The following is a 26556-nucleotide window of genomic DNA, read 5'->3' as shown; positions in this document are numbered from 1 at the left end:
AGAACACTGAGCCCTTCCCCACCCACCCCCACCAGAAGCTATCAACCATGAAGAGCTACACTTCAGCATCCCTATCACAATTTGAAGAGTTTTTGTTAATAACTTTGTGTCTAGATTGTTTCTTTTGGGGTTTGGGGGTGAGGGAGAGGTCATCACAGAAGCCTTCTGTTTTTTATTCTCAACTGTGTCGTGTCTTGTGTGGGAGTCTGTGGAAGAATTAGGGTCACTCCAGGATGAATTAAGTTTAGCAGCAGCAAGGGAACTAGCTTCCGGTGAACTCACTGCCGTTGCTTCCCGAAAGGCCTTTTTAATTGTTTATAATTTACACCTCTTAGCACATCAATTTCTTTTCTTTTTTTTTTTTTTTTTTTTTTTTTTTTTTTTTTTTTTTTTTTGGTTTTTCGAGACAGGGTCTCTCTGTGTAGCTTTGCGCCTTTCCTAGAGCTCACTTGGTAGCCCAGGCTGGCCTCGAACTCACAGAGATCCACCTGGCTCTGCCTCCCGAGTGCTGGGATTAAAGGTGTGCGCCACCACCGCCCGGTTTAGCACATCAATTTCTACGTATCTGAACCCCTTATCTTGAGTTGTGTGAAGGAAAAAAATGCCCAAGCAATTCTCAGTCATGAGAACTCTTGGTGTTCCAAGTCCTCTGGTAACCAAGTTTTTCAAAGGCTCTGAACCCTTGGGAAGAACGCAGATAAGAATCAAATGCTTCAAACATAAGGTAACAATCACAAAAGGTGACATCCCAGAAGGCAGCTCAAAGCCCAGGTGCTAACACTGCAGAATTCAAGCCAGATGCGATGCTCTGCAGGATCTCCTGCTGCATGTGAGCCTGCAGTCACCAATACCACTGCACAAGAAGCTCCTGTGCCCTTTGCAGTCAGCAGCAGCATGGATCAGAGACTTCCACATGGTTTCTGGCTATGGCCATGAACATCCACATGACTTCTGATAGCAGCACAGACCACAGACCTTTGGTGATAATACCACAGCCCTCGACAGCAGCACAAACCATGGACATCAACGTGGCCTCTGGGGCAGCATAGCTCATGGACACCAATATGGACCCATCAGCATGGCTTCAGGAAGCCACACAGACCATGGACATCCATGTGGCCTTTGGTGGTAACATGGGCCAGGGACACCAACACAGCCCCTGCTGCAGCAGGACCACAGACCCAACATGGTCCCTGGTGGTAGCTCAGGCCTCAGATCAACAAGGTCTCCAGTGGCAGCCATCCACACAAACCTCAGGCTTCAACCCCGCCTGGGGCAGCAGCATGGGCATAGATACCAGCATGGCCTCCAGGGGCAGCATGGATCATTAAGGTCTTTCAAAGGGGTCCAATCCAGAAAATGGAAGTTCTTCATTCTGGACATCCTGTCACTGCTCAGAACCAGGGCAATCATGTGGCTGGGCAGCGTGTTCGAGGGCTGAGTCTGCACAAGCTCCAGGCTATTGCAATCCACCCTAGCCTTCTCTCATACCTGTCACGTTTGATGCATCTCTAGTTCTGCCTCTCTCTACTGCGCAGGTACTCATCTGTTCCTCCACGTCTCCATTGCATATTTGTTCATCATAGTGGCACTGGAAACTGCAATGTGTCACACACATATTTTCCCAAACGGTTTTACATGAAAATATTCATTGCAGTGAGTCACTGGACTGGTTCAAGGTTTCTGGTTGCTGAAGCACCATAAATACTGGACCACTGCAAATACTCGTCTTGGATATCCTGCCATTGCCCAGAGTCAGGGTGATCTTGCAGCTAGGCAGGGCTACTGGAGAAGGGGGGAGCAGGTTCTGTGCGAGCTCCAGGCTACCACACACCTCCCCTTTCTTGACATTGGCTGCCCCAAAGCTCAAGACATGATCTCTGTGCTTGTAGGCTGCCAGCAGCACCGTTGCGGCACTCTCGGTCTCCAAGCAGGGCAAGCATCTCAGGCTGTAGCCAGGGCAGCTCCATGCTGGGGGCGCCGCTGGGCTGTCGGGCTGGCCCTTGTCAGTGATGACCTGTTTCTGCAGGAGCTCCAGGCCACTGCACATCTCCCTGCACCTGTAGGTGCAGGCTGCCCTGGAGCTCATCCAGCATGACCTCTGTGCCTGCTGCCTCAGGGCTGAGGCCAGCAGCGAAACGTTTAGTTTTGTGCTCTCCACTGCATGCTGCTCTGTTCTGTTGTCTTCCCTTTCAATTTTGTGAGTCCACTTTCTAAAAGCAACTTCCCAGTTGGGCAGTGGTGGTGCACGCCTTTAATCCCAGCACTTGGGAGACAGAGGAAGGAGGATCTCTGTGAGTTCGAGGTCAGCCTGGTCTACATAGTGACAGGCTCCACAGCTACACAGAGAAACTCTGTCTTGAAAAGCAAAAAAACAAAACAAAACAAAAAATTAAAAATTAAAAAAAGGCATCTTCCCATAAGACTTGGGTTTTTTGTTTTGTTTTTGTTTCGGAGCCCTGCAGACTCCTTTTCCCCGGCTGTGTCTCCCTTTGGAGCCTCCCTAGAGGTCTTTAAGACACCAATGCTGCTGAGTTAGTGCCCCGCCATCTTTGTTTTTAACACTGCACTATTTAAAGACAGCCCAAATTTGATTTATAAGAAGTTATTGGCTGAGAAGCTCAAGAATTTTAACAAATCTTAAACAATAAAAATACAAAGCCTGAACCAAAACAACAAAACCAGAAACTGCACACAGAGAGCAATCTCTCTAATGTACAGGCAGTTCCTTTCCAAGCGTCCCAGCATAAGGGAATCACGCAGGAAGGTTTTCAAACTCCCGATGTTCAAGCCCCACCCCAAGGCAGCTGAATACCAATCTTTGGGGTGAGACCCAGATATGAATATTATCAATCCAGGAAATTTCAAGGTTCAGCCAAGGTTGCAAACAAATGCTGAGTGTCCTCTGTCACCAAGAAAGATAAAAACTCCCTTGGGCTGTCTTTGGATTTAGGAGGTAGTGTCCCGCAGGTGTGAATGTCCAACTGCCTCCCATCCACCGATAAACATAAAAGGCATGGGCAGGAGATCTCCAACTGACCCAGGCTACAGGCGAGTTACCGTGGCCCGGTGGATGCTGATGGCGAGCATTGCCCACGTAGTTGAGAAGGTTTGAGGTCAATGGGACAGGGAGTTGAAGACTATGGCTCACCTTGACAGAACACTTGAAGCAAGGGCCACTGAATTCCAGTTCACTTCCTTAGTGCTTGCTTCTTAGTGTGTGTTGCGTTGCTACCACACAATACTGGAGTCTGAGTGCTTTACAAAGGAAAAAATTTGTAGCCTCTCGTTCCAGAAGTCCAAGAGCGTGTCATTGGAATCTGCTGAGTTTCTGGTGAGAGCCTTGCAGCGGTTCAACTCACAACACTAAATCAGACGAACTTTGTGTAGAAGAACATAGGTTTGAGAGATGGAGGGGAATTGGCAAGCTTGCTTGCTAACAACCCACCTCATAGAAACCGATCTCCAGAGCAATGGCTCACTCAGAGAAAGGCAATAATCCCCATTTAAGACCCAACACAACTCAACACTGCCCCCCACTGGGCTCAGCCCTCAATGTGAGCTTTACCCTTGGAGCAGAAGACCAATGTGTCTCTCCTTTAAATCAGCATGGCTATGATGGTCTCCCCTTTCCTCCATGCCTTTTTATTAACTGTAGTATATTTCGAAGTGATTTAAGCTTACTGTTCATTTCACAAACTGCAGAACACACATGCAGCTGTCCAAGCAGGACACATGGGCCCTGCCTTTGACCAGCAGACTTCTGAGACAGTGCACCCTAAGGAATTGGCACATCCTCCATAGGAATCTCGTGTTGAGAAGATAAAAAGGTTGAAGACTGGTGCCCACCAGAGGAGGAACCATCTCCTGGGAAGAGATTTCCCATAGTTCCACAGCATATCAGACAGTCTTCAGGATAGGCTGGAGTGGGGACGCTGATGACTGTAACACCTCACCTCAGCCAGGAACACCTGGTCATGCATACCTCTTACTTTCTCTTAAACATAAACCTCATGTCAGAACTCCTAAGAAGGGATTGAGGGTGGCTGTCACTGGAACTCTTTATTTGTTCCTCTTCCTAATGTGGCCACATTGAATAAATCTCCTTCCTATGATTTTCAGCATGACCTGTTCCCTCAGGGGAGGGGGTGAGAAGACGTGGTGTCAACGACACAGACACTGGGAGTGGTTGGGAAGCAAACAGCAGACTCGTTTATTCAGTAACGGGGAAGGCCTTACTTACATGACCTATGTCTTTAATTAGGCTCGTGGGATGTGTGGCCAAGCTTAGCTAGCTGGAGCTGCCAGAGCCCAGACTCTGAAGCAGGTGTTCAACACTCTAAGAAACCCTGATTTATCCGTAGACACCTCGTACCCTGCTGTGCAAGGGGGCTGTGCTCAGTGTTGCAGAACAACCTTGGATCATGGCTGGAGGATGTCTGGGTTCACAGCCAGAAGTGGCAACTACTTCTCGAGGGCAGACACCCAGTTACAGCCACAGAGCTGGTGGTCACACCTATAGCAGCTCCCTTAGGACAGCACCATTTTCAGCGTTGAGACCCTCCATGTCCTTGGTTCTTGCTCATGTCCTGGCTATAGAGATGTGATTAGGAAGCGTTCATAAGTGATACAAAAAAGAATGATATGAAAAAGAGAGGAGGGCAAAGGAGAAGAAAGGTGGCCTATGGGCTTGCTGATTTCCATGAGGGCTTCACACGCACAGTGACGTCACCCATCACCAGCTCTCACAAGCATGCTAGTCACCTCTCCCGTGTCTTCCATAGATCACTGCACCAGCTCTCCAATCAGCTCCTGTGGGGCTGAAACAGATCAAGGCTGCTCCCGGTCTTCATAACCAAGCTGTTTAGCCAAGACCATAACCTCTTTCCCTCTGGACAGTTACAGCCAAGTCATTGTAAATGTTCTGATTTATGCATACTTTTCACAGCGGCATCCCTTAAGCTTGTGGGGCTAGTTTCATTTACATGCAGAATTAACACCATTTCTACAAATTTGCCACCTTCAGCAGCACCAGAGAGTGTTTCTAATCACTTCAGAAACTGGTTATCTTTGGAACCCTGTCCCCTGGTACCCACTAGAGGGCACTCCTCTGTCTGTGCTCTGGATTCCAGGGAGGAAGTGAGCGCTTCAAGTCCTGATGCTTAATCAGGCCATTTCCCACACAAACGAGGTGTTTCTGCTAGGGAAATCTGAGATTGGCACTAATGACATTTCTTGGGGTGGGGTTCACCATCCTGTGCATCTGTGCATTGTGAATTGTTTGCAGTGTTCCTTGTATCTACCCACTAAATGCCAGTAGTGCCCACACTCACACACCAGTTGTGACAAGCAAAAAAAAAAAAATGCAGATCTTGCCACTGCCAAACGGCTGTGAGGGCAGGGAAAGGAGCAAGTCCCAAGCTGAGAGCCGCTGGTTTGCTGGTGGGCAAATGCATGCCAGACCTACTGTCCCCAAATCGTCACCAAAACCTGTCAGCTCCAGCTTAGAGCCTCAGCCTGGACATGAGCCACAACCCTTGAGCTCCTCACCTTGGGAACCACAGGAAAAGGGTTCTGTCTGTCAGCCTATGAAGGAGGAAGCTGTGGCAGCAGGGACGTGAGGCAGCTGTCACGCTGTACCTGCAGTCGGGGAGCTGTGGGCCTACACCTGCTTCCTTTCTGTGTTAGTCAGTCTCGGACCTCATATTGACAGGTGCCAGCCAGCCAGAGTGGGTCTTGTTACTTCAGCCAACCCAGTCTAGTAACTCCCTATGGACAAGCCCAATGCCTTTTACACTGGGAGTGTAGGGCACGGGGCATCCTGGGCTGGGAAAAAGGCTGAGTTTGTACATTTGATTCCTGAGAGCCCACATAAAGTATCTGGGTGTGAGAACTGGCTTAAAAGATAGGAAGACGCCGGGCGGTGGTGGCGCACGCCTTTAATCCCAGCACTCGGGAGGCAGAGCCAGGCGGATCTCTGTGAGTTCGAGGCCAGCCTGGGCTACCAAGTGAGCTCCAGGAAAGGCACAAAGCTACACAGAGAAACCCTGTCTCGAAAAACCAAAAAAAAAAAAAAAAAAAAATAGGAAGACATCAGTATCAACCCCCGGTTTCCAACACACACACACACACACACACACACACACACATACACACACACACACACACACACAAACAAACACACACACACTTCTGAGGCATGATGGGATGTTGCTGCACTCACCCACACTTTTAGTAAATACCTGTGTGCCTGTGAGATAAGTGGCATGCGAGATCTGGCTGGTGCAAAGACACAGCAGCCTGGACCGTGAGGAACTCACAGTCCTAGAGGGGTCCAATAAGGATGTCTCATTTAGAAAAGAAAGCCTTATTCCAATTACAATGACCAGAGCACAGGCCTGCAAAGCCCATAGGCAGCGAAGACCTTAGGTAAGGCTGGAGCCAGTCAGGACTGTCCCCAGGGACTAGCTCCCCTCGGCACCTTGCTCCTTCCCCCTACTCTGCTTTACCCTAAAGGTGACTAATGTAGCAGTTCCCGAATTTTTGGTAAAGCACCTGAAATTCACTGTTTGGAATACTTGGGTCACATTCTCATCCCTCAATCAGTCATTCCCACACACGAGCTGGAAAGAACAGATGAGCTTAGCCAAGATAATCCCCTCCAAACATAGCTCCCATATCCACAGACATGACGGGTTCCCTAGAGCCCAGACTTCTGGGGACAGGAGAGCCACAAACCCTGGCTGAACACAGGGCAGCCAAACAGTGCCCTCATGTAATCTGCCTCTTACCACACGGCTCCGCCAGGCAATTTCCTGTACACACACACACACACACACACACACACACACACACACACACACACACAGCTTTATAACTTAGGAGTGACAGTCAAACCTGCATTTGTGGCTATCTCTGTAATAGGGCAAGTCCAGGAGGTCATGACGGCTTTTCTAAGCCTAAAGTCCTAAAATTCTGTATCATTATAGACAACCATAATTGATACTTTTGAACATCTCTGGGAGAAAATGCATAATCCATGACCAGACCAGAATATACTGAGAAAATAATTTATTCAATTGTAAACCAGAATTTTTATTTTAAAAATGTTTAAAACATTACCTTTAATAACATTCTAAATTTACTCATTAAGGGCTTAAATTTAGATGAATTTTTAAAAATCATGAAATTCCCTCAAAATTTCTTCAGCCTTTTGCTATACTTTCAGAATAGATCATTTCTTTGGTTCAGGACTTCACACACCAAACCCTCCCTCTTCTGGATCCAGCACAACCTGAACGACAGGGAGGTAGGGTTCTTAGCCAGTGTGCGGTCTCCACTGCCTTTTGCAAAGCCCACTCATTCAGGAAATTTGTGAGGTTTTTTGTTGCTGCTGGGTACATGACTTTTTTTTTAACAACTGAAGAGTAAGAGGTGGTGTAATGTGGACAAAATGTAAGATGGCTTTTTATTGAAGCCCTTCACACTGTACGTTGAGAGTGCAACGACTTTTTAAATAAATTGCTTGAGAATGGAAACAGATGGCACAACTGGAAGACAAGAAAAATAAATATGCACATATGGAAATATGAATATATGCATACATGGAAATATGAGCCAACAACCCCCTCACACCGATTTGCTTACGTTACCATATAGAGCAGTGGTTCTCAACCTTCCTAATGCTGCCACCCTCTAATATAGTTCCTGCTGGGGGATGTCTTTCTGTATGCTGTGGTATATGTTGTTCCCATTGGTTAATAAATAAGCTGCTTTGGCCTATGGTAAGGCAGCTTAGAGGCAGGCGGGAAATCCAAGGAGAGAGACAGGAAAGAGAAAGGCGGAGTGGGAGAGACGCCAGCCTGCTGCCCAAGGATCAACATGCCAGCAGACCGGTAACGCCACAGAATACGTGGCAAAACACAGATTAATAGAAATGGTTAATTTAAGATATAAGAGCCAGCTAGCAGGAGGCCTGCCATAGGCCATACAGTTTGTAAATAATATTAAGCCTCTGAGTGATTATTTTATAAGCAGCTGCAGGACTGTGGGACCAGGTGGGACCAGAGAAACTTTCGACTACAAGTTCCTCATGTTCTGGTGGCCCAACCATAAAATTATTCATTGGTACTTCAAAATTATAAATTTTGCTGTTATAAATCAAAATATAAATATCTGATATGCAACCATTGTAAGGGTCGCGGCCCACAGCTTGAGAACCACTTATAGAGACGTTAAGCTTCTCTCAGAGAAGGGAACTGAACGTTTAGCAGCTCAGTTATGGTGACTGGGTCTCCTATTGCTGTAGTCAGTTACCCATGTTGTCCAGTACATCTGTCTGGCTATCACACTTGTGTAGTGTAGACAGAGCAGGGGAAACAAGGTCACATGATGGAGGGCTTTCTCTTCACGTCAGCCCTCCAGACTGGAACGTGATGGGCTGAGGAACCTTGAGGTTCAGAGTGGGTGGTTAGGACCAGATGATGACCGAGTGTCTTCCGGCGGAAATCGGGTCTTCTCCTTCCATAATGCAACCCACTCACTTTCTATTCCATTCCTGCTATTAGTCATTGTCAAGAACGCTGCCTGTATTTGCACCTCAATTCAAGCACCAACCCCATGCCATGTCTCTCCAGCATAGCACAGTCTCTGAGTGGTCAGCCCCATATTTACTGGGACTCTGGACATGTGCCACCATGACACCCATCAGCGCTCTCTACCTTCTTCGTGCACAGAAGCCAGACAATAGCTTAATGGGGTCTGGGCTGCCAATGGCCTGATGCCATCAGCTGTAAAAAGTCTTTGAGGACCATGCTGGTGTCCTTATGCAGTTCTCTTCTGCAAAGTCTCTCTGTGTTGCTTTAGAATCCCCACGACTAGGAAGGCAATGAACCAAGGGGACAGCGGCCCCCACTCCGATCTAGCCCATTTTGTTGCCAAACATTTCTCTTAGCACCCTGTTCTCCAATAGGCTATCTGGCATACTAGGTAGAACGTTCTGGCTTTTTCTTTACCTATGGCAAATCAATTTTGATTTCATCTTATACAGTATTTCCCCCAAACCCAGAATATATAAGAAATCACTGAGAATTTACATCTGATTACTTACCATAGACTCTTTTTCACATATTACAAGGCTCAAAGTTGTAAGGAGAAATAGTATGTGCTTGCCATGTTGGTGGGTTTTGGTTTTGATTTTCAAGTTAAAAATTAACTGTTACTACTTTTTTGAGGAATTAGCCAGAATAATTCTGTCAAATTTAGAAATCTACCAGCACAATTTGAAGTCAGACATTACTTCTAACCAAATTATACTCCTTTGTCTGCCAAGCAATTTTGACATTTTTAATCTCTGATGGCAAGCCTATCTGATAGTCCCAACAGTACTCTGGGGATAGGACTTTAGTGGGCTTGTTGAAAAGGAAGTATTTGTTGAGGTGGCTTTCATCGTGCCACTCGGCTTCTATGTTGTTTTCCTTGTCCTGGAGGATTCCCTCAAAGCACTCCCGGGTGAGGTTGAGAATGCGAATGGGTGTTCCTCCAAAAATGGCTGCATGGTAATAAAAATCCCCCTGTCCAAATGGGATGTACGCCGCCGACAGCTCCCGCCTCTCATAAGTAAACTCGTCATGATCGGCCTTGTACCACCAGGCCTGGAGCTGAGCTACCAACTGACCCAGAGTCTCCACACCAAAGTTGTCTTGAAAGACCTGATCCACGTCCATGCAGAAGAGGAAGTCGACTTCGTGCTGTATGTGGGCCAGGATGTGCTCCCCGATGGTCTTCATGCGCATCATGCTGATGTCTTGCCATCTCTTCTCAGATTTGATCTCAAACACTTGTAAGGAATGCAGAGGACTCAGCTGTATAAAAGGCATTCTGGAGGTATCGTCCATCATGACGTAAAATATGACCCTGTGGCCAACCATGAAGTGCCTGTTAGCAGACTCCAGAAAATCTTCCAAGTAATGCTCAATGTACCTGAAACAGAGAGGGACATATTTAACCGCACAGAGTGCTATGACACTCTGATGGTCTGTATTTTGCGTTTAGGAGGGGAATGACTTCTCCACACACCGGTTATGTGTTCTCGTGTAGAGGACACATGTTTGTACAGCCCCCTGGCGATTCCCCACCAGCTGGTCTCCCAGTCCTTGAGGAAAGTGGAGCAACTTCTCTGCCAACTTTGTAAGAACGCCTGGGCAGGCACAGCCCTGTCCTCGGGCTCTTGGAGGCCAGCCAGTCTGAGAGTGTGCTCTCAACTACTCCGCTTTGCACTAAGCTCCATGCTAAGGCTCTGTTCTCCTAGAACATTTAGAAGCCTGCTGTCAAAGAAAGTGCAGCTCTTGAATAGCCTGCAATGGCCAATGTTGCTACTCCCAGGCCAAACACCAAGTATGTTTGTTGCTCAAGTTCACTGAGGATTCATAACATGCTTATCTTCTCTGTGTTAAGTCTAGCCACCAGCACTGTCCCATCCCGCTCTGTGATACAGGGGATAGTGCGTAGAATGTAGATCTACTCCCACCTTGCATGGTCATTCTACAAACCTCCCATTGGTTGCCCCAAATGCCAGGGTATCATCCAGACAAATATGACACTATGAATCCATCCAAATACTTGAACAGTCTCTGATTTCACCTCCTTTTAACTTTTTACTTTTTTTTTTTTGAGACAGGTTGTCATGTATACCAGGCTAGCCTCAAGCTCACTATGCAGCCAAGGATGGCCTTGAACTTCTCATAGTCCTGCTAGGATTACGTGTGTCACGGCATCTGCAGTGTCTGGGATTAAATCCAGAGCTTCACGTACATCATGCAGTCAACCATCTAAGCTACAGTCTGGCTGTGCTTTAACACTTTTGTCTTTTTAAAAAAGCATTCTTGAGAACAATTTTGAATTCTGAGCAAAACTGAGCTGAAAGTATTGGGAGTGTCCATATCCCTCCTGCCTAGACAGCCTTTCCTGCTAGGACCACCCACGCGCCAGGTATCAGGTCTGTGGCGGCTGTCACTTCCACACCGATGCATAGTTTATGCTAAGGTTCACTTTGGGAAATGCGCAATACCGCTGTGGTATCATTCAGAATAGTTTCACTGCCTGAAGAACCTTCTAGGCTCTTCTTTTTCCCTTCTCTCTCCCCCAGCTCCTCAGTCACCAGTTCTGTTCCTGACACTACAGTTTTGCCTCTTCCAGAATCAGGTCAGAATGGACCCGTCCTGGGGTTATGTTGCTCTGGTGGGACACCAAGACCAAAAGCAAGTTCAGAAGGAAATAATTATTAGGCTGACACCTTCACATCGTAGCCCACAGAAGCCAGGACAGGAACTCAAGCAGGGCAGGAACCTGGAGGCAGGAGCTGGTGCAGAGGCCATGGAGGGGGGCTGCTTACTGGCTTGCTCCCCATGGCTTGCTCTGCCTGCTTTCTTATAGAACCCAGGACCACCAGCCCAGGGGTGGCACCACCCACAGTGTGCTGGGCCCTCTCCCATGGACCACTAATTAAGAAAATGCTCTACAGCTGGATCTGAGGAAGCATCTTCTCAACTGGGGCTCCTCCTCTTTGGCGACTCCAGCTGTGACAGGGACCAACAGTACCAGCACAGGAGCCTTTCCAGATGGGGTTCTTAGTGACAAGTGACAAAAATTTCTCCTTGCTTTCTGTGGCTTCATAGCTCACCTTTTAGCACTGAATAATATCCTATTGTCTGAAGTGACCACAGTTCATTTTTACACTGACCTCTCAAAGGAAAACTTCTTTGCTTCCAAGTTTTAGCAATTATGAATAAAGCTCCCAAAAATATCTATGTCGGTATTTGTGGAGGCATGTTTTCAGCTCACTCGGGTCAGTACCAAGGAATTTGATCGCTGGATTATGATAAGAGTGTGTTCAGTTTTGCAAGCAACTGCCAACATTTCCTCCCAGTGGCTGCCCTGTTTTGTGTCCCACTAGCAATAAACAATGGTTCCGATTCCTTCACATCTTTTCCAACATTCGGAATTGTCGGGGTTTTTCCATTCTAATAAATGAGACATGGCAATTTGACTATTCACTCATTTGAATGACATTATAGGGATGATCCTACAAGCTCAAGCTACTTCCCAAGTCACACCAAGGAGACCGCAGAGATGCGAGGCGTCACATGGGCCTTTTCCAAACCTCGAACTTACACACAGAGAATACGGACCACAGTTAGTTACTGAGCACACGACTAGCCAATCACAATGCTCTGAATGCAGTAATGACTGGTGTTTTCTGTTTTGTTTTGTTTTGTTTTTCTTGATTCTTGGGTTGCTCTTTGCCATTGAAACAAACTGCACTTTTACTGTTGGCATTGGGAAGCCCCAGGGTTTCTAGGACTGGTTCTTTACATGAGGCAAACACAGCTCAGTGGTAAGAGAGGGCTCTGACATGACCCCACGCCTGGGGGTCAGGACAGACTTCTGTACTCTGATCTTTAAGAAAAACCAGTGTGCCCTGAAGCTTGGGAAACAAAACTTGGGGAGGGGGGGGTGGAGTCACTGTGACACCCAATGATGTTTAAGAGGTTAAAATACCACAGTTAGCTCCAGGCACTGAAACAAAAACAAAGCAAATCTCACACCTCCCTGAAGGCCCGGATGCGTTTCCTCTGTGATTCACTGTTGCAGACTTTCCTAGATGGGAGCACAGCTTTCCTAGATGGGAGCACAGCTTTCCTAGCAGGGAGCACAGCTTTCCTAGCTGGGAGCACAGCTTTCCCCAGGAGGTGGGAGCACAGCTTTCCTAGCTGGGAGCACAGCTTTCCTAGCTGGGAGCACAGCTTTCCCCAGGAGGTGGGAGCACAGCTTTCCTAGCTGGGAGCACAGCTTTCCCCAGGAGGTGGGAGCACAGCTTTCCCCAGGAGGTGGGAGCACAGCTTTCCCCAGGAGGTGGGAGCACAGCTTTCCTAGCTGGGAGCACAGCTTTCCTAGCTGGGAGCACAGCTTTCCCCAGGAGGTGGGAGGGACTCAAGGGGCATTTTTGTTTTGTCTTCCATTTTTCTGCAAAGTTGTGATGGGATGGTGGATAGTATCATGGGACAGTGGATTTGTTCTGTTCTTTCGGGAACACCAGGCAGGACCAAATCAATGTGCAGTGTGGCTGTCTTATCCCTTCTGTGACGAGGGGAGCTTTGCTGAGTGGAGCCCTGAATCCCACCCCAAAACAACACAATTTTATTCTCCTAGTGAAATGTCCAAACTGCACACCACCATTTCCTGATGGCATGCCATTAGGCTCGGGGACTCAGCACACCGAGCAATGGTGGAACTTCCCAGAGACAGCCGTGGGGGCTGGGGTCCTGTGACAGCCTCGCAGTACCTTCTTTGAGGTCCTCGTCAAGGCCCAAGCTCAGGCCAACCTGCCCCTTCTGCTCCATTTGAGCATGGCAAGGGCTGAGCGCTGAGCATCCTGAATATCTGTGGCTTTTTCAGAAGAGGCATCAACACAGAGGCCCAGAGGCCGGATACAGAGGCACATCCAGCAAGCGTTCTGGTACGCAGGGGCGCTTGCTGCCAAACCCGAAGACTTGAGTTGGACCCCAGAACCCACACTGTGGAAGAAGAGGACTGACTCTGGACAACTGTCCTCTGACCTCCACACGCATGCTTGTTTTTAACAGCACACGGTGATTCTCTCAGAAGCCCACACCCACGCTCTCCAGCATGTCTTCCTTTGTTGGTAGCTCTCTCATAATCCTCACTCAGCCTCTCTTAAAACATCCTTAAAACTCAGGCGGTGGTGGCGCACGCCTTTAATCCCAGGACTCAGAAGGCAGAGGCAGGCAGATCTCTGTGAGATCGAGGCCAGCCTGGTCTACAGAGCAAGATCCAGGACAGGCTTCAAAGCTACACAGAAAAACCCTGTCTCAAAAACAACAACAATAAAATCCTTAAAAATGAAACTCTGCCTAAAAAGAAAGAAAGAAAGAAAGAAAGAAAGAAAGAAAGAAAGAAAGAAAGAAAGAAAGAAAGAAAGAAAGAAAGAAAGAAAGAAAAGAAAAGAAAAAATTAGAAATTAAACCTAATGTTTTATCTTAGGGGAAAACATTTAATTCACTAAGAAAACAAAATGGGTTATACTGTGAAACCAACGGCACAGCTCGAGCTTCGGTAAGAATGAACACAATTTTCCTGCATCAAATGTTCTGAATAAGGAAACAGAAGCTGGGGAAGCAAGAACCTGTCCAGTCTTAGCGGGTTCTGCCCACCCAAACTCCAGGGTCAAATCCTCCAGGATGATCAGGTAGACAGGACCAGAGGAACCCACGCAAGAGCAGCAGCCACACCTCGGCATGGAGGTCATGGTGCACAGAGCACACTCCTGGAGCTTGTGTAAGCCCCGTCCATGGCCCTGGGTGTGCCGAGCACGGGAGAAGCACTCACATCCCAGCCAGCCGACAGCTGGCACTTGCCGCCTCCCTAGGAAAGCTCTGGAGGTCAGGGAGGAGGTATGCTGTTGGCTCTGGGGTCCAGTAACACTGAAGACAGTGTCCCTCCCCTCTGTGGTGGGAATGGGTGGACTTACCTACTACTGATTTTGTTCCTCAGCCTTCATCAGAAAGGAGACGGAAGTCTCCCGTCTAGGAACTCTGACAGAGTAAGGCCTCTGTGTGGCTATGGGTCCCTCACAAACAAGACTTTGGTGGTAGAACAAGAAAAAAATGAAAGGCAAGTCTGCCAGTTTGCTTACTTTCCCACAGCAAAAACCGTCAGCCCCACGGTGATTCTCTGCCTGGCGTAATACTTTTCCAGCACGGCTCTGTCGTAAGTGCCTTCCCACACTATGGGCGCCTTCCACGGAGTCACCGACAAAACCTCCGGGCGGTTCCTGGAGACAGAACATGCAGCACCGTGAGTCAGAACCTCTGTGGACGGTAAGAGGCTGGCCAAGGAAGAGGAGGCCAGCAAGATCCATGGCAACCGGCCCTGAATCCCGAGTGAAGCTTCATCCCCAAGTGCCTGAATAGGTGTGACGTGGGCATGGGCAGCACTGGGCCCAGGCACCTCTGAAGGCTGCTCGGGCACCTTCTCGGATTCTCACTGTCTAGTCATGTAACCAAGGCTGACCTCAAACTCCCTATGTAGCCAAGGATCACCCTGAACTACCGACTCTCCTTTTCCCATCTTCCAAGTGTGGGATTACAGGCATGGACCACCCTTTAGGAGGTGCCAGGAACAGAAGCCACGTTCTGTGTGCTTGGTAGGCACTCTACCAACCGATCCACATCACAGACACCTTTGCGTTTCTCTCCAGGCCCTAATTGACATGCTTGGCTTTTTATTTGTCCTTGGGAATATCATCAGAGCCTAAGAAGACCCTCAGATGTGATGCAGGGGGGTGAATGAAAGAAGTCGGAGCTGAGAAAGGCCAGGAAGGGCCCCAGACTCAGGGGGTGCTGGTGTCACCGTCCTGCAGGATGAAGAGACTCTAGAGACTGCGTGTCCCCTCTCTTGAGCTGGCAAGCTATTGAGACGATGTTCTTTGAGGAAAGAGGACTTCTCCAGCAGTCTCCTGCTGAGGGAAGAGAGAAGCCCAAGCTTGTACCAGCCAGAGGGGGAGCTTGTCTCACTAAGAAGAGGTCTCACAATCCTAACAACTTGTGAAACCACGCCGAAGGACAGGCTGCTGTGGTGACAAGGACGGGTCAATGCCGGGCAGTTAGTTATGCACACCTCTGCCTAGTGTCTAAACCTAAAGGGCAGTCAGTGCCCCAAAGACAGAGCTGGGGGTCACTAGCCTCCTTATGTGTCCCTCTTCCCAGTGGACACATCAAATGATCACTTTCCTCTCATTTTCACTGTTCTCTCACTTTTTTAGAACTTTAAAAACTTTGCACATGTGGGATGCATGTATGTATGCATGTTTGCATGTATGTAAGTGCAGTGAATGCACACTTAACGTTGATGTTGGGAGTCTTTATTCACTGAGACAAGCCTCTCAAATGAACCTCGTTCGTCAGTACAGACTAGTCTAACCAGTTAGCTTGGTCTGTGGAATCCGCTCTCCAGCTTCGAAGCGGTGGGATCATGGGCAGGCTGCCACACCCACCTGGCATTTACATGGGTGCTGGGGATCTGAACTCACGCCTGCAGAGCAGACGGAGCTTATCCACAGGCCATCTCCCCAGTCCTGCGCTTGTCTCTACGGAGGGTTACATTATGTCAAAGTCATGTGCAATTAACTAACTGATTCCTATCTAATCAATTAAGAACCTGTAACAGGAAGGCTAAGTAATTTGCCTGAAGTCACACAACTACTAAGTTGGGGACCCGAGACTCGAACCCAGAGAGTCTCTCTCTGGAGGCCAGTGCTTTGAGCCCCAGTCCCTGATGCTCTTTAGATGGACACTTGCTGTGCTGATAAAATCAGGTTACCCCAGATTTGTCTTTGTCCCTTCAGTGGCTACTGTGGCATTTCGTCAGCACTGATGTGACCCCATGTCATGGGTATTGGGCGACCGCAGGCCCAGCTTTGTGGGAGCTCACTTGTAGAGCCTTGCCCTGGAAGCACATTTAGCCCTGCTGCACGCTGGCTTTACTGAATGACAGGATTTCAAAACAAAAGGAAAATAAACACACACACATTCTATTCCTCAAAAGCAGCATTTGTGAACTTCACCACCCTCATATATCACAGCCTTGTTTGCCGGGCTGTTAGTTTTGGCTAAGGACATCTCAAGAGCTCTAACCAACCAACTTCCTCAGTCTTGCTGCTGTATACGAGCCACGGTATTACTTCTGCTGTATACGAGCCACGGTATTACTTCTGCTGTATACGAGCCACGGTATTACTTCTGCTGTATACGAGCCACGGTGTTACTTCTGCTGTATACGAGCCACGGTATTACTTCTGCTGTATACGAGCCACGGTATTACTTCTGCTGTATATGAGCCACAGTATTACTTCTGCTGTATATGAGCCACGTCTGCTGTATATGAGCCACGTCTGCTGTATATGAGCCACGGTATTACTTCTGCTGTATACGAACCATGGTATTACTTCTGCTGTATATGAGCCACGGTATTACTTCTGCTGTATATGAGCATGCAGTATTACTCTCTTTTTAATGAAAAGAGGGAGCAGGCACATATTTAATGTTTCATGTACCAGGAGCTAAGTACAAGTCTTTCCCTCCTATATTTAATCTCTGCCAGCACCTACTTTACGAGTCAAGTGAGGCAGGGATGGGGAAGGGGACTGAGCCACCGGTGACTTAATTTATACAAAAAGCCAAACTGAAGTTAAACAGAAATGACACCTAGTCCTTCCCCTTGAGAACCTCTCAGTCCCAGCACCTCTCAGCTGCATGGCCTCTCAGGCCCTGTCTTCTGGAAACGTAAGAATCCCAGCGTCCACATCGGTTACTTGAGCAGGAAGACAAAACAGCACTATTAAAAATTAATGCTAAATTAAAAATTGAAACATTCCATTTCCCAGCAGTTAATTGTTCAGTTCCATGGACAATCCCAGCATGTGGCGACCCTTGAGAAGCCAGAGGCCAGCCTGGAGTGCAGGTGTGAGGAGGTGGGGGAGGCTGAGGGGGAGACCAGCTTCCAGAAGCAATTTGTGCCTGAAGCAACTGAGTCATCAAACCCCACCCCATCCCCTAGGAAGCCGCTGTGATAGTCGGCTGCCTTAAAAAGATCACCACGATAGAGCTCTAAAAGGAGGGAGGGAAATGCCAGCAAAGAGCCGCTCAAATGCCTTCCTTCTGAACGGGGCACGCAGCACTGTGTGACCTCTGGGCGCCGGATCCACCACACAGGACAAAAGCGTCCAGGAATCACAGACCTCCTGGAATGAAGCATTCGGGTCTCTGGGTTACTAGGAGTTGGTCTTCAGTGGTATGTCTTTACGCACAGGTACATTAATGGTATCCAAGGGCTAGCTAGAGGAAGCATTTAAATTCTGTGAATTAGGCCAGTCAGAGGGCTCAGCAGGCAAAGGTACTTGTGGGGAACCTGACACATGAATTGATCCCCAGGACCCACACAGTAGAGAGAGAGAACCAACTCCCACAGGCTGTCCTCTGACTTCTACATGAGTGCCTGCTCACATGCACACAAATAAATGACTTAATATTTAAAAATTTTAATAACCACACAGTAGACGGAAGCAAAGATGCGGAACACACACCACCACCACAGAGCTGATGGCAGCGTGAACGGGGTGGCGGTGGCTGTGGAGTGGACACATTTGGGGGACAGCATTTGGGAGCAAGAATTGATAAAAGAATTAAGACCCGGTGGACAAAGGAAAAATTCTCCCAGACTGAGACTGAACTGTTTGCCGAGGCTGGAAGTGAGAAAAGACAGGGTGAGGAGGAATTGAGGAATCCGCGTGGGTCCTATGAAGCATGCAGGGATGCCAGGCAGGCAGGCAGGCCAACACAGGTCAGGGCCAAGAAGAAGCACTTGAGCGAGACTCAGCTGGGAGAGGCAGCCTCTCCATGCTGTCCACGGCAACGGACGGAGGCATGACAGAAAACAGAGCAAAAGAGGAGAAATAGGAGGTGCCGTGTGGAAATGCCCGGAAAGTCCCGGGGAAGGAAGAGCAGATGCCCTCGCTGAGACTGAGAGCGGCCGGGAGGCCAGAGGGCTGAAGGCAGGGAGCATGTGTGGAAACGTGTGTGCACTGGCTCTGTGGCAGATTACAGGAAAGGACACGTTCATGGGACATAAAAATGCTTCCTTACTCATCCGTTCCTTCATAGTCACTCACTCAAGAAATAGATTTTGGTGCCTTCAGAAGGTGTCAATGTGCTTCAAACCAATACTCCTTATTTGTGTGTGTACATGTGTGTGTACATGTACGTGTGTGTGTGTGTGTGTGTGTGTGTGTGTGTGTGTGTGTGTGTGTGTGTGTGTAGACCAGAGAACAACCTTGGATATTTTTCCTCAAGTGCCACTCAGATTTTGTTGTTGTTGTTGTTTTGAGACACAGTTTCTCACTGGCCCAAAACTCACACATTAGGACAGAGTAGCTGACCAGCAAGCCTTTGGGATCACCTGTCCCCACCTTCCCAGGGTAAAACGGCAAGTGCACGCCACCACACCTGGTTTTGGTTTGGTTTGGTTTTTACATGCATTCTGGGGCTTGAACTCAGGTCTCCTGCTTGCAGGTAAGCACATTACTGACAGACATCTCCACAGTCTCAGGCAGTGCTCTCTATACATCTACTTGCCACTCGTTTGGAAGCTGAGTGGACCGTGAGGGACAGTGGAGGAAGTGACAGCTGGTGGCTGTGGCCCACAGTCATTCACAGTGCAAGTGCTGCGGTAAGATGGTCCCATCCTCTCCAGAAAGGTGCCCAGCAGCCATCCCTGGCTGTCCAGCCCTGGACCTCATCCCCACACCTCATCCCCACAGCGGCCATCCATGGCTGTCCAGCCCTGGACCTCAGACCCATCTAAGAGTTAGCGAAGAAGTGGTGCTCCCAACTTCCTACACTCCCAGTATCTCCCAGGCGGCTACCCCTATCAAAAGACACAGAGAGGCTGCAATTCCCAGTCCTGCACAGTAGGAATTTCTCCTATTCCAAGAAATAAGTGGGCTTGCCCAAACAAGCCCAAGATCCTTCCAGTGGATAAGGCAGCCTTCTCCCTTCCTCTGCAGCTCCTCATCCTGCCCTCCACCAGCTCCTCCAGTGCGAAGACAACAGATCTGGTCCTATTCCTCCCTGGATGACTGTAGGGAGCCGCCATTCAAAGATGGCGCTGGCTTCCTGGTAGCCTAGCTGTAAACAACTCCATATTTGGCTATGATGCACGAGTATGGTAATTGGCTTTATGTCCTCAGCCTATCCCGTGACTCCCCGTGCTTGCATTCTGACGGGACCCAATCACAGTGCGGCACGTTTGCCTGATTCCCTATATAAGCAGTTGCATTTCAGTACTGGGGGCCCCTCACCTCCCGCTCTCCCTTAACTAAGAGGTGCTCCAATAAAGTGTGTTCTGAGAAGAATCCTCGCATGGTGGTCGTTCTTCCTCACTGGCCGAGGAGTGCGCCTCAGATGACCTCAGCTAGGACTGCAGGTCCCTGCCGCCTGTACTCTGACAACACCTCATCCCTGTCTCCAGTTCACACCTTCAGCCAAGCTCACCTGAGAGCACTTGAGTCTCCAGACAGATGCCCCTCGACACATAAAACACACAGCGCCACCTCTCAGTTCCTAAGCCTGTGTCCCTCCTCACGTCCTTTTCCTGGATGCCACTATAGCCACGCACAAGTCTCCCAGGCCTGTGGTCGCTCTGTCCTAAGTCACTAAACGACATCTTTCCAGTCAGTTGACCATGTGACCTTAATAACTGTGGCAAATACCAGTTTTACATCTACTCCACCTTCTCCCCACTTCCTGCCCTTTCCCTCCCTCCTTTTTGTATCAGCACCTGGGATTAAACCCAGGGCCTCATGCATGCCAGGCATATGCTCTACTACTGAGCTACACAACCCCAGGCCCAACATCAGGAACTTCTTAATTGTACCATTGTCCCCAACACAATGCCTGCCACAGTATTTTTGTAAAGCCATAATTTATGGTGAGAAATACAGATTTGGCTGTGATCAAGTGAGGAAATAGTTTATGTTATATCCAAATACACACAGAAACAAATTCCACTTATTAGTACTCATCTTTTGTGTGATGCACTTTGATAGTCTATTTCAATCTTATATGTACACATCTGTGTGATATGTATGTACTACATGGGTATGCACACTGCACACCCCCATGCGGAGACTGGAGGGCACCCCAGGTGCACACTGCACACCCCCATAAGGAGACTGGAGGGCACCCCAGGTGCACACTGCACAGTAACCATGTGGAGACTGGAGGGCACCCCAGGTGCACACTGCACACACCCATGTGGAGACTGGAGGGCACCCCAGGTGCACACTGCACAGCACCCCATGTGGAGACTGGAGGGCACCCCAGGTGCACACTGCACAGTACCCATGTGGAGACTGGAGGGCACCCCAGGTGCACACTGCACAGTACCCATGTGGAGACTGGAGGGCACCCCAGGTGCACACTGCACCCATGTGGAGACTGGGTGGCACCCCAGGTGCACACTGCACCCATGTGGAGACTGGGCGGCACCCCGGTGTCAGCCCTCACTCCCCCGTTTTTGAGGCAGGGTTTCTTGTCCCCGCTTCCTCCACCTGGCTGCTGGCCCATGTCCTCCCAGGAATTCTCTCGTCTGTGTTTCCCATCTTGATGCAGGGCACCAGCATCACACATGCATGCCAGTGCATCTGGCTTTGCATGGCCACACCCGCACAGCAAGCACTTTATCCACGCCGACAACACCTTAGTTCTTATTTTGTTTTAAAAGCCAGTTTAGGCTAGTTTCTGAAAACATGAGTAGGTAATGACCAGAAGTTTGGGAAATACCAGCTAACATATCCTAATTTCTGATAAACATTTGCTGTTTGCTTGTGTAACAAATTCATTCACGGCCCCGAATCTCTTAGCTCCTGATTCCTACTTCACGGATGAGTTAGTTAACTGAATCTAAAATTTTCTTTCAGCACGCCCCAGGGTGCCTGCCTCCCCCAGCTCTGTGCTTGGTGTCCGTCCTTACTTTGGATTAAACCAATCCCACAGCCGAAGCTCCTCAATGCTGTCTCCATTTTGTTTCTTTTCTCTGCCTCTTCCTACGTCCTCTTCTCGGTAACCGTGGGACCTGTGTAGAAAGAGAACAGAAGCTGGGTGAGGCAGGTGGCCGGGCAGGTGGCCGGGCAGTGGGCTCTTTCATGACTCGTGTCTTGGGCGGAGATGCATTCTCCATCGCTTACAGCACTGAGCACGGATTCTACAAACTTCAGGTAAAGGCAGCATTTGTCTCTCTTGCCACCGTGCAGGCCAGCAGTTAGGTTCCAATGACCCTGTAACCGTGGGTTATTCCAGGACATTCCTCCAGGGAATATCCTGCTGAAATGTCTATTCTGAAATTTAAACTCCAGCTGAACTTCACCCTTAACTGGGGGAGGGCACAGGAAGGAGGAGGGAGACGGGGAGACTGACTCAGAAGTCCACTTAGAGTCCTGTGAACTGTGAGATGGCCCCTTCAGTGACACCACCTGTCACGAAAGCCTCAGAATCTGAGTTCAATTTCTAGAACCCACAGTGGAAAGACAGAATTGTCTCCCGAAAGCTGTCTTCTGGCCTCATATGTATGCTGTGGCACACATGTATCTGCATGCATACACACATCACACACACACACACACACACACATTCACATCCACAGCCACACACATATCACTCATACACTTACACACACACACACACACACACACACACACACACACACACACACTCATCACACATATATGACACAGACATATACACATCACACAACCACATACACATACATACCATATATACATACATCACATACATATCACATATACACATTATACACACATACATATATCGCACACACATCACACATACATACGTCACACACACATCACACATACATACGTCACACATATCACACATACATACATCACACACACAGAGTAATGGAATTTTCCCAAGTCCCTGCCCTGAGAAAATTCCCACAGAGTCCTGGGGAAGATGCTACATCCGGTATGGGGTATCTGAGGGAAAAGAATCTATGCACCCCATGCTCTTTGTCTGTTAATTTTATTCCTCTATGACAAAATTCTATCAACACAGCTTCAGCTCATCTCTGTGCCCAGTTTTCCTGTCCTCATAGTTTTTTTAATTACCCAGTAGATCAGCATCCGAGAAGCTTATACTGTTTGCCAATACAGTCTAGTAGTGTAGACAGGAATTTCACGGCAGAAGACAGCTGAAATATTAAAAGCTAAATAACACCAAATATTCCACGATAAATGGTTTCCTCTAGAAAAATACCTTGAAATTTCTAGGTATAGCTTTAATGCATAGCTGAATCTCTATAATATATTCTTGTGGCCTGTAAGAACACAGTACACATAACACACACACACACACACACACACACAGCACACATACAGCACACACACAGACACACAGCACACACACAGTGCACACACATACATCACACACACCACATACACACCACAAAAAGACACACAGAGCACACACATACACATCACACACATACATCACACACACACCACACACACATACATACATCACACACAGACACACACATACATACACACCACACACAGACACACAGCACACACACTTACACATCACACGCATACATCACACACACACACCACACACACATACATACATACATCACACACACAGAACACACACATACATACACATCACACACACACACACCACAGACACACAGCACACACACATATACATCACACACACACACCACACACACACAGACCACACACAGACACACAGCACATACACATACATGTCACACACACAGCACACACACATACATCACACACACACACCACACACACATACATCACACACACACACCACACACATATACATACATCACACACAGACACACACACATCACACACAGACACACAGCACACACACAACACATATCACACGCACAATAACAATAGAAATTAAAAATGACAACAAAAGAGACTCCTTGACTGAGTTCAGTGAGCCAGAAAGAGGGAGTGAGAAGGCCATGGCTGGAGTGTCAGGGACGGAGGACCGGACCCGCCCTGCCCCGCCCCGCCCCGCCCCGCCCGAGAAGGCCATGGCTCTGAGTGTCAGGGACGGAGGACCAGACCCACCCTCCCCGCCCCTCACCTGTTGCTAAGCCAGCTTGGGAACCACCAGTTCTTCTGCCGGCCACTGTCACCAACCTCTGGAATTCTAGGAAATGAAAAAAATATAAACACTTCTAGAAAATGAGGCAGTCCCCAGGGGGAGGGAGGGAGTTTCCAACGCTTTGTAAGTGGCAGATATGACACTTAAAGTGAACCTCACGCTGCCAGTTCATAAAACAGGGAGAGGCAGAAGCCTGACCTAAAAGGGGGGGGGCAGACCCCAGGAGCCTCAGCCGGCCCCTTCCAGGAAGCCTCCAGCCCCCACCCCATCCCTGGACCCCTGAAAGACGAGGTGCAGGGAAAAAACAATGATGGCAGCCTTTGGACACATGAGCCTGTGGTCCAGAGATCTGCTTGCTAATGCAGAGGCTGTGCTAATGACCGACGAGACAGCAGGCATGTGAGAGCGTGGTGAACTGGACATGGCCGTAATGAGGGGTAATCCTAAGAAAGGCAAAACCAAAAACAAACCGTTCGCCTTCCTGAGAATGATAGTGCAAGCGTGTGTGCGTGTGCATGTTACAAAGGCCAGTCTGAGAAAAAATTCGATTGCCCAATCATTGACAGCTTTGGGAAGTCTGAGGACTGCCAAAGGAGAAGTTAGAAAACTAGTTAGAGGCCATCTTAGCCCTGATTTGAGATGGTCTGCAGTCTCTGTCATTGTGAAAGTCTCTAGGATGAGAAAAGGGGGAAGTTGGATAAGGTGGCAAGGTAACCCTGAACAGGGATACAGTGCTGGGGGGAGAGGGTCCTGCTGTGTAGTTCAGGCTAACCCTCCCTCTTGGCCTTTGGCTGAGATGAGAGGCGCACTCCACCACTCCTGGCTAAGAAACCCACGACAGAATTCATCTGGAAGTGTCTGAGATGATTCACGAACCAAAGGCATGGTTATAACAAGTGGGAAACAACTTAAGAATAAAAATCACAGGAAATAAAAAGAAAGGCCAGCAAGATGTCTCAGCGGTAAAGAGGGGCTTGCCACACTCTGATGACCTGAGTTCAATTCCTGGAACCCATATGGTAGAAGGAAAGAACCAAATTATTCTTGGATCACCACATGTATACACACACACACACACACACACACACACACAGCCCTCAGCCCTTCCACCTGGATCACAGGTGATCACAGGTGTGTGTTCCTCCCTCAGCCCCTCCACCTGGATCACAGGTGTGTGCTCCTCCCCCAGCCCCCCCACCTGGATCACAGGTGTGTGCTACAACACCCAGCTGCCCCATCAGTCAGGCAAGAATGATTCTCAGATGACACTATTTGAAGAGTCCCCAGATCAGAAGTGAGGGCAGAGCATGTTACTATTCTATAAAGACCAGTCTGGGGACTGGCAGAGTACGGCCCTGACCCCAGGACCCTAGGCATCTGCCTCCCTCTCCGTGCCTCTCTCCTCCCCGCCCCCACACTGTGGCCTGAGCACCCCATTGGCTGGCACGTAGAGAATCAAGTGCAGGTGGGAGACACCGGTAGGTATGAGGAGTTCAGACCACTTACTTGGTGTGACATATCCACAAGAAGGGGCCTTCAGGGCTAAGAGCAAACAAGAAACAAAAACATGTTACTTTGTGTTTAATTCTCAGAGAGACTGTGTGGTTCTAACTCTGCCCAGGCTCCACCTTCCCCTGAGACCAGCGACAAAGGCCCTGGGGTTCCCACAAGCAACGCCAAGGAAGGGAAGGGACATCTGACAATCTCAATTTCTGTCTTTTGTTTTGGGGATTTTCCCCTCTCTTTCTCTCTTTTAAGGTTGGTCAGCTGTTATGGACAGGAAGGTCCTCTTCTACCACGTTCTCAGATGCTGGGCAATGAGGAAGGTGGGCGCATCCAGGCCAGCCATCCCACGCTGAGGATTTATCTTCCCCCAGGAAACAGAGCCTGGGACATTCACCCCAGATCCCTTCTGCAGAGCAGACCCCAAGGGCGCTGCTTTAACCAGCCAAGGCTAACTTGACACCCGGAAGGCTAGCCCGGGACTGTAGAGCGTGACCTCTATTGAGTCATTCTCTAAGTACTTGCTGGGCATGTCCTCCACACCGAGTGAAGGGACTCTCTGCAGGCCAGGGCAGACGCCGTCCTTACCCATGAGGACTATACAATGTAACAGAGAAGGCAGGCCAATCACACAGTTACTTAAGTCCCTAACCAAAGTGTGCAAGAGAGAGCGTCAGAAGCATGGGTCCTTCTCGGGAGGACCTGGCAAGCTTCCTGGAGAAGGCGATGTATTCTGAAGGACGAAGAGAAGTTCACCAAGGTGAAAAGACACGAGAGAAGAGTGTGAGAAGAGTGTGAGAAGAGTGTTTCAGAATGAAATAGCAGACCATCCTCGAAGTGGTTACATGTCTGTCACACCTTGAAACTAATTATCTTTGCATTCTGACTGGAGGTGCCCCCCTCCCAAGCCTGTACCCAAGGAGACAGGTTTTTTTTTTGTTTTTGTTTTTGTAGCCAAGACAGGTTTGCTGGCTCATCCAACTTTAAAATTCAAAATTCAGAGATAAATCTGGGGGCTGGAGAGATAGCTCAGAGGCTAAGAGCACTGACTGCTCTTTCAGAGGTCCCGAGTTTAAGTCCCAGCACCCACATGGTGGCTCACAACCATCTGTAATGAGATCTGGTGCCCTCTTCTGTGTACACAATAAATAAATAAATAAATAAATAAATAAATAAATAAATAAATAAATAAATAAATAAATCTTAAAAGAGAGAGAGAGAGAGAGAGAGAGAGAGAGAAATAAATCCG

At 48.6% G+C, this 26556-nt stretch overlaps 1 protein-coding gene across 4 annotated transcripts in view; it reads right to left on the bottom strand.

Annotated features, from left to right (window-relative positions):
- Positions 1–7056: 7056 nt before the first annotated feature.
- The window catches only part of Ggta1 (glycoprotein alpha-galactosyltransferase 1 (inactive)), a 78237-nt gene continuing 58737 nt past the window's right edge, over positions 7057–26556 (bottom strand). For all 4 annotated transcript variants that reach the window (XM_006995290.4, XM_076568788.1, XM_042274786.2 and 1 more), the window contains 5 exons: positions 25311–25346; positions 23784–23849; positions 21607–21708; positions 14714–14851; positions 7057–9981 (listed from right to left, as the gene is read on the bottom strand). In XM_006995290.4, the coding sequence (XP_006995352.1) occupies positions 9288–9981; positions 14714–14851; positions 21607–21708; positions 23784–23849; positions 25311–25346 (1036 nt within the window). In that variant the 3' untranslated portion in view covers positions 7057–9287. The remainder of the gene's footprint in view (positions 9982–14713; positions 14852–21606; positions 21709–23783; positions 23850–25310; positions 25347–26556) is intronic.

The sequence above is a fragment of the Peromyscus maniculatus genome, chromosome 4 (assembly GCF_049852395.1).
Source record: "Peromyscus maniculatus bairdii isolate BWxNUB_F1_BW_parent chromosome 4, HU_Pman_BW_mat_3.1, whole genome shotgun sequence".
Classification (NCBI taxonomy): domain Eukaryota; kingdom Metazoa; phylum Chordata; class Mammalia; order Rodentia; family Cricetidae; genus Peromyscus; species Peromyscus maniculatus.
Note: the sequence above shows the minus strand (reverse complement) of the source record. Positions and strands in the feature narration are given on the sequence as shown.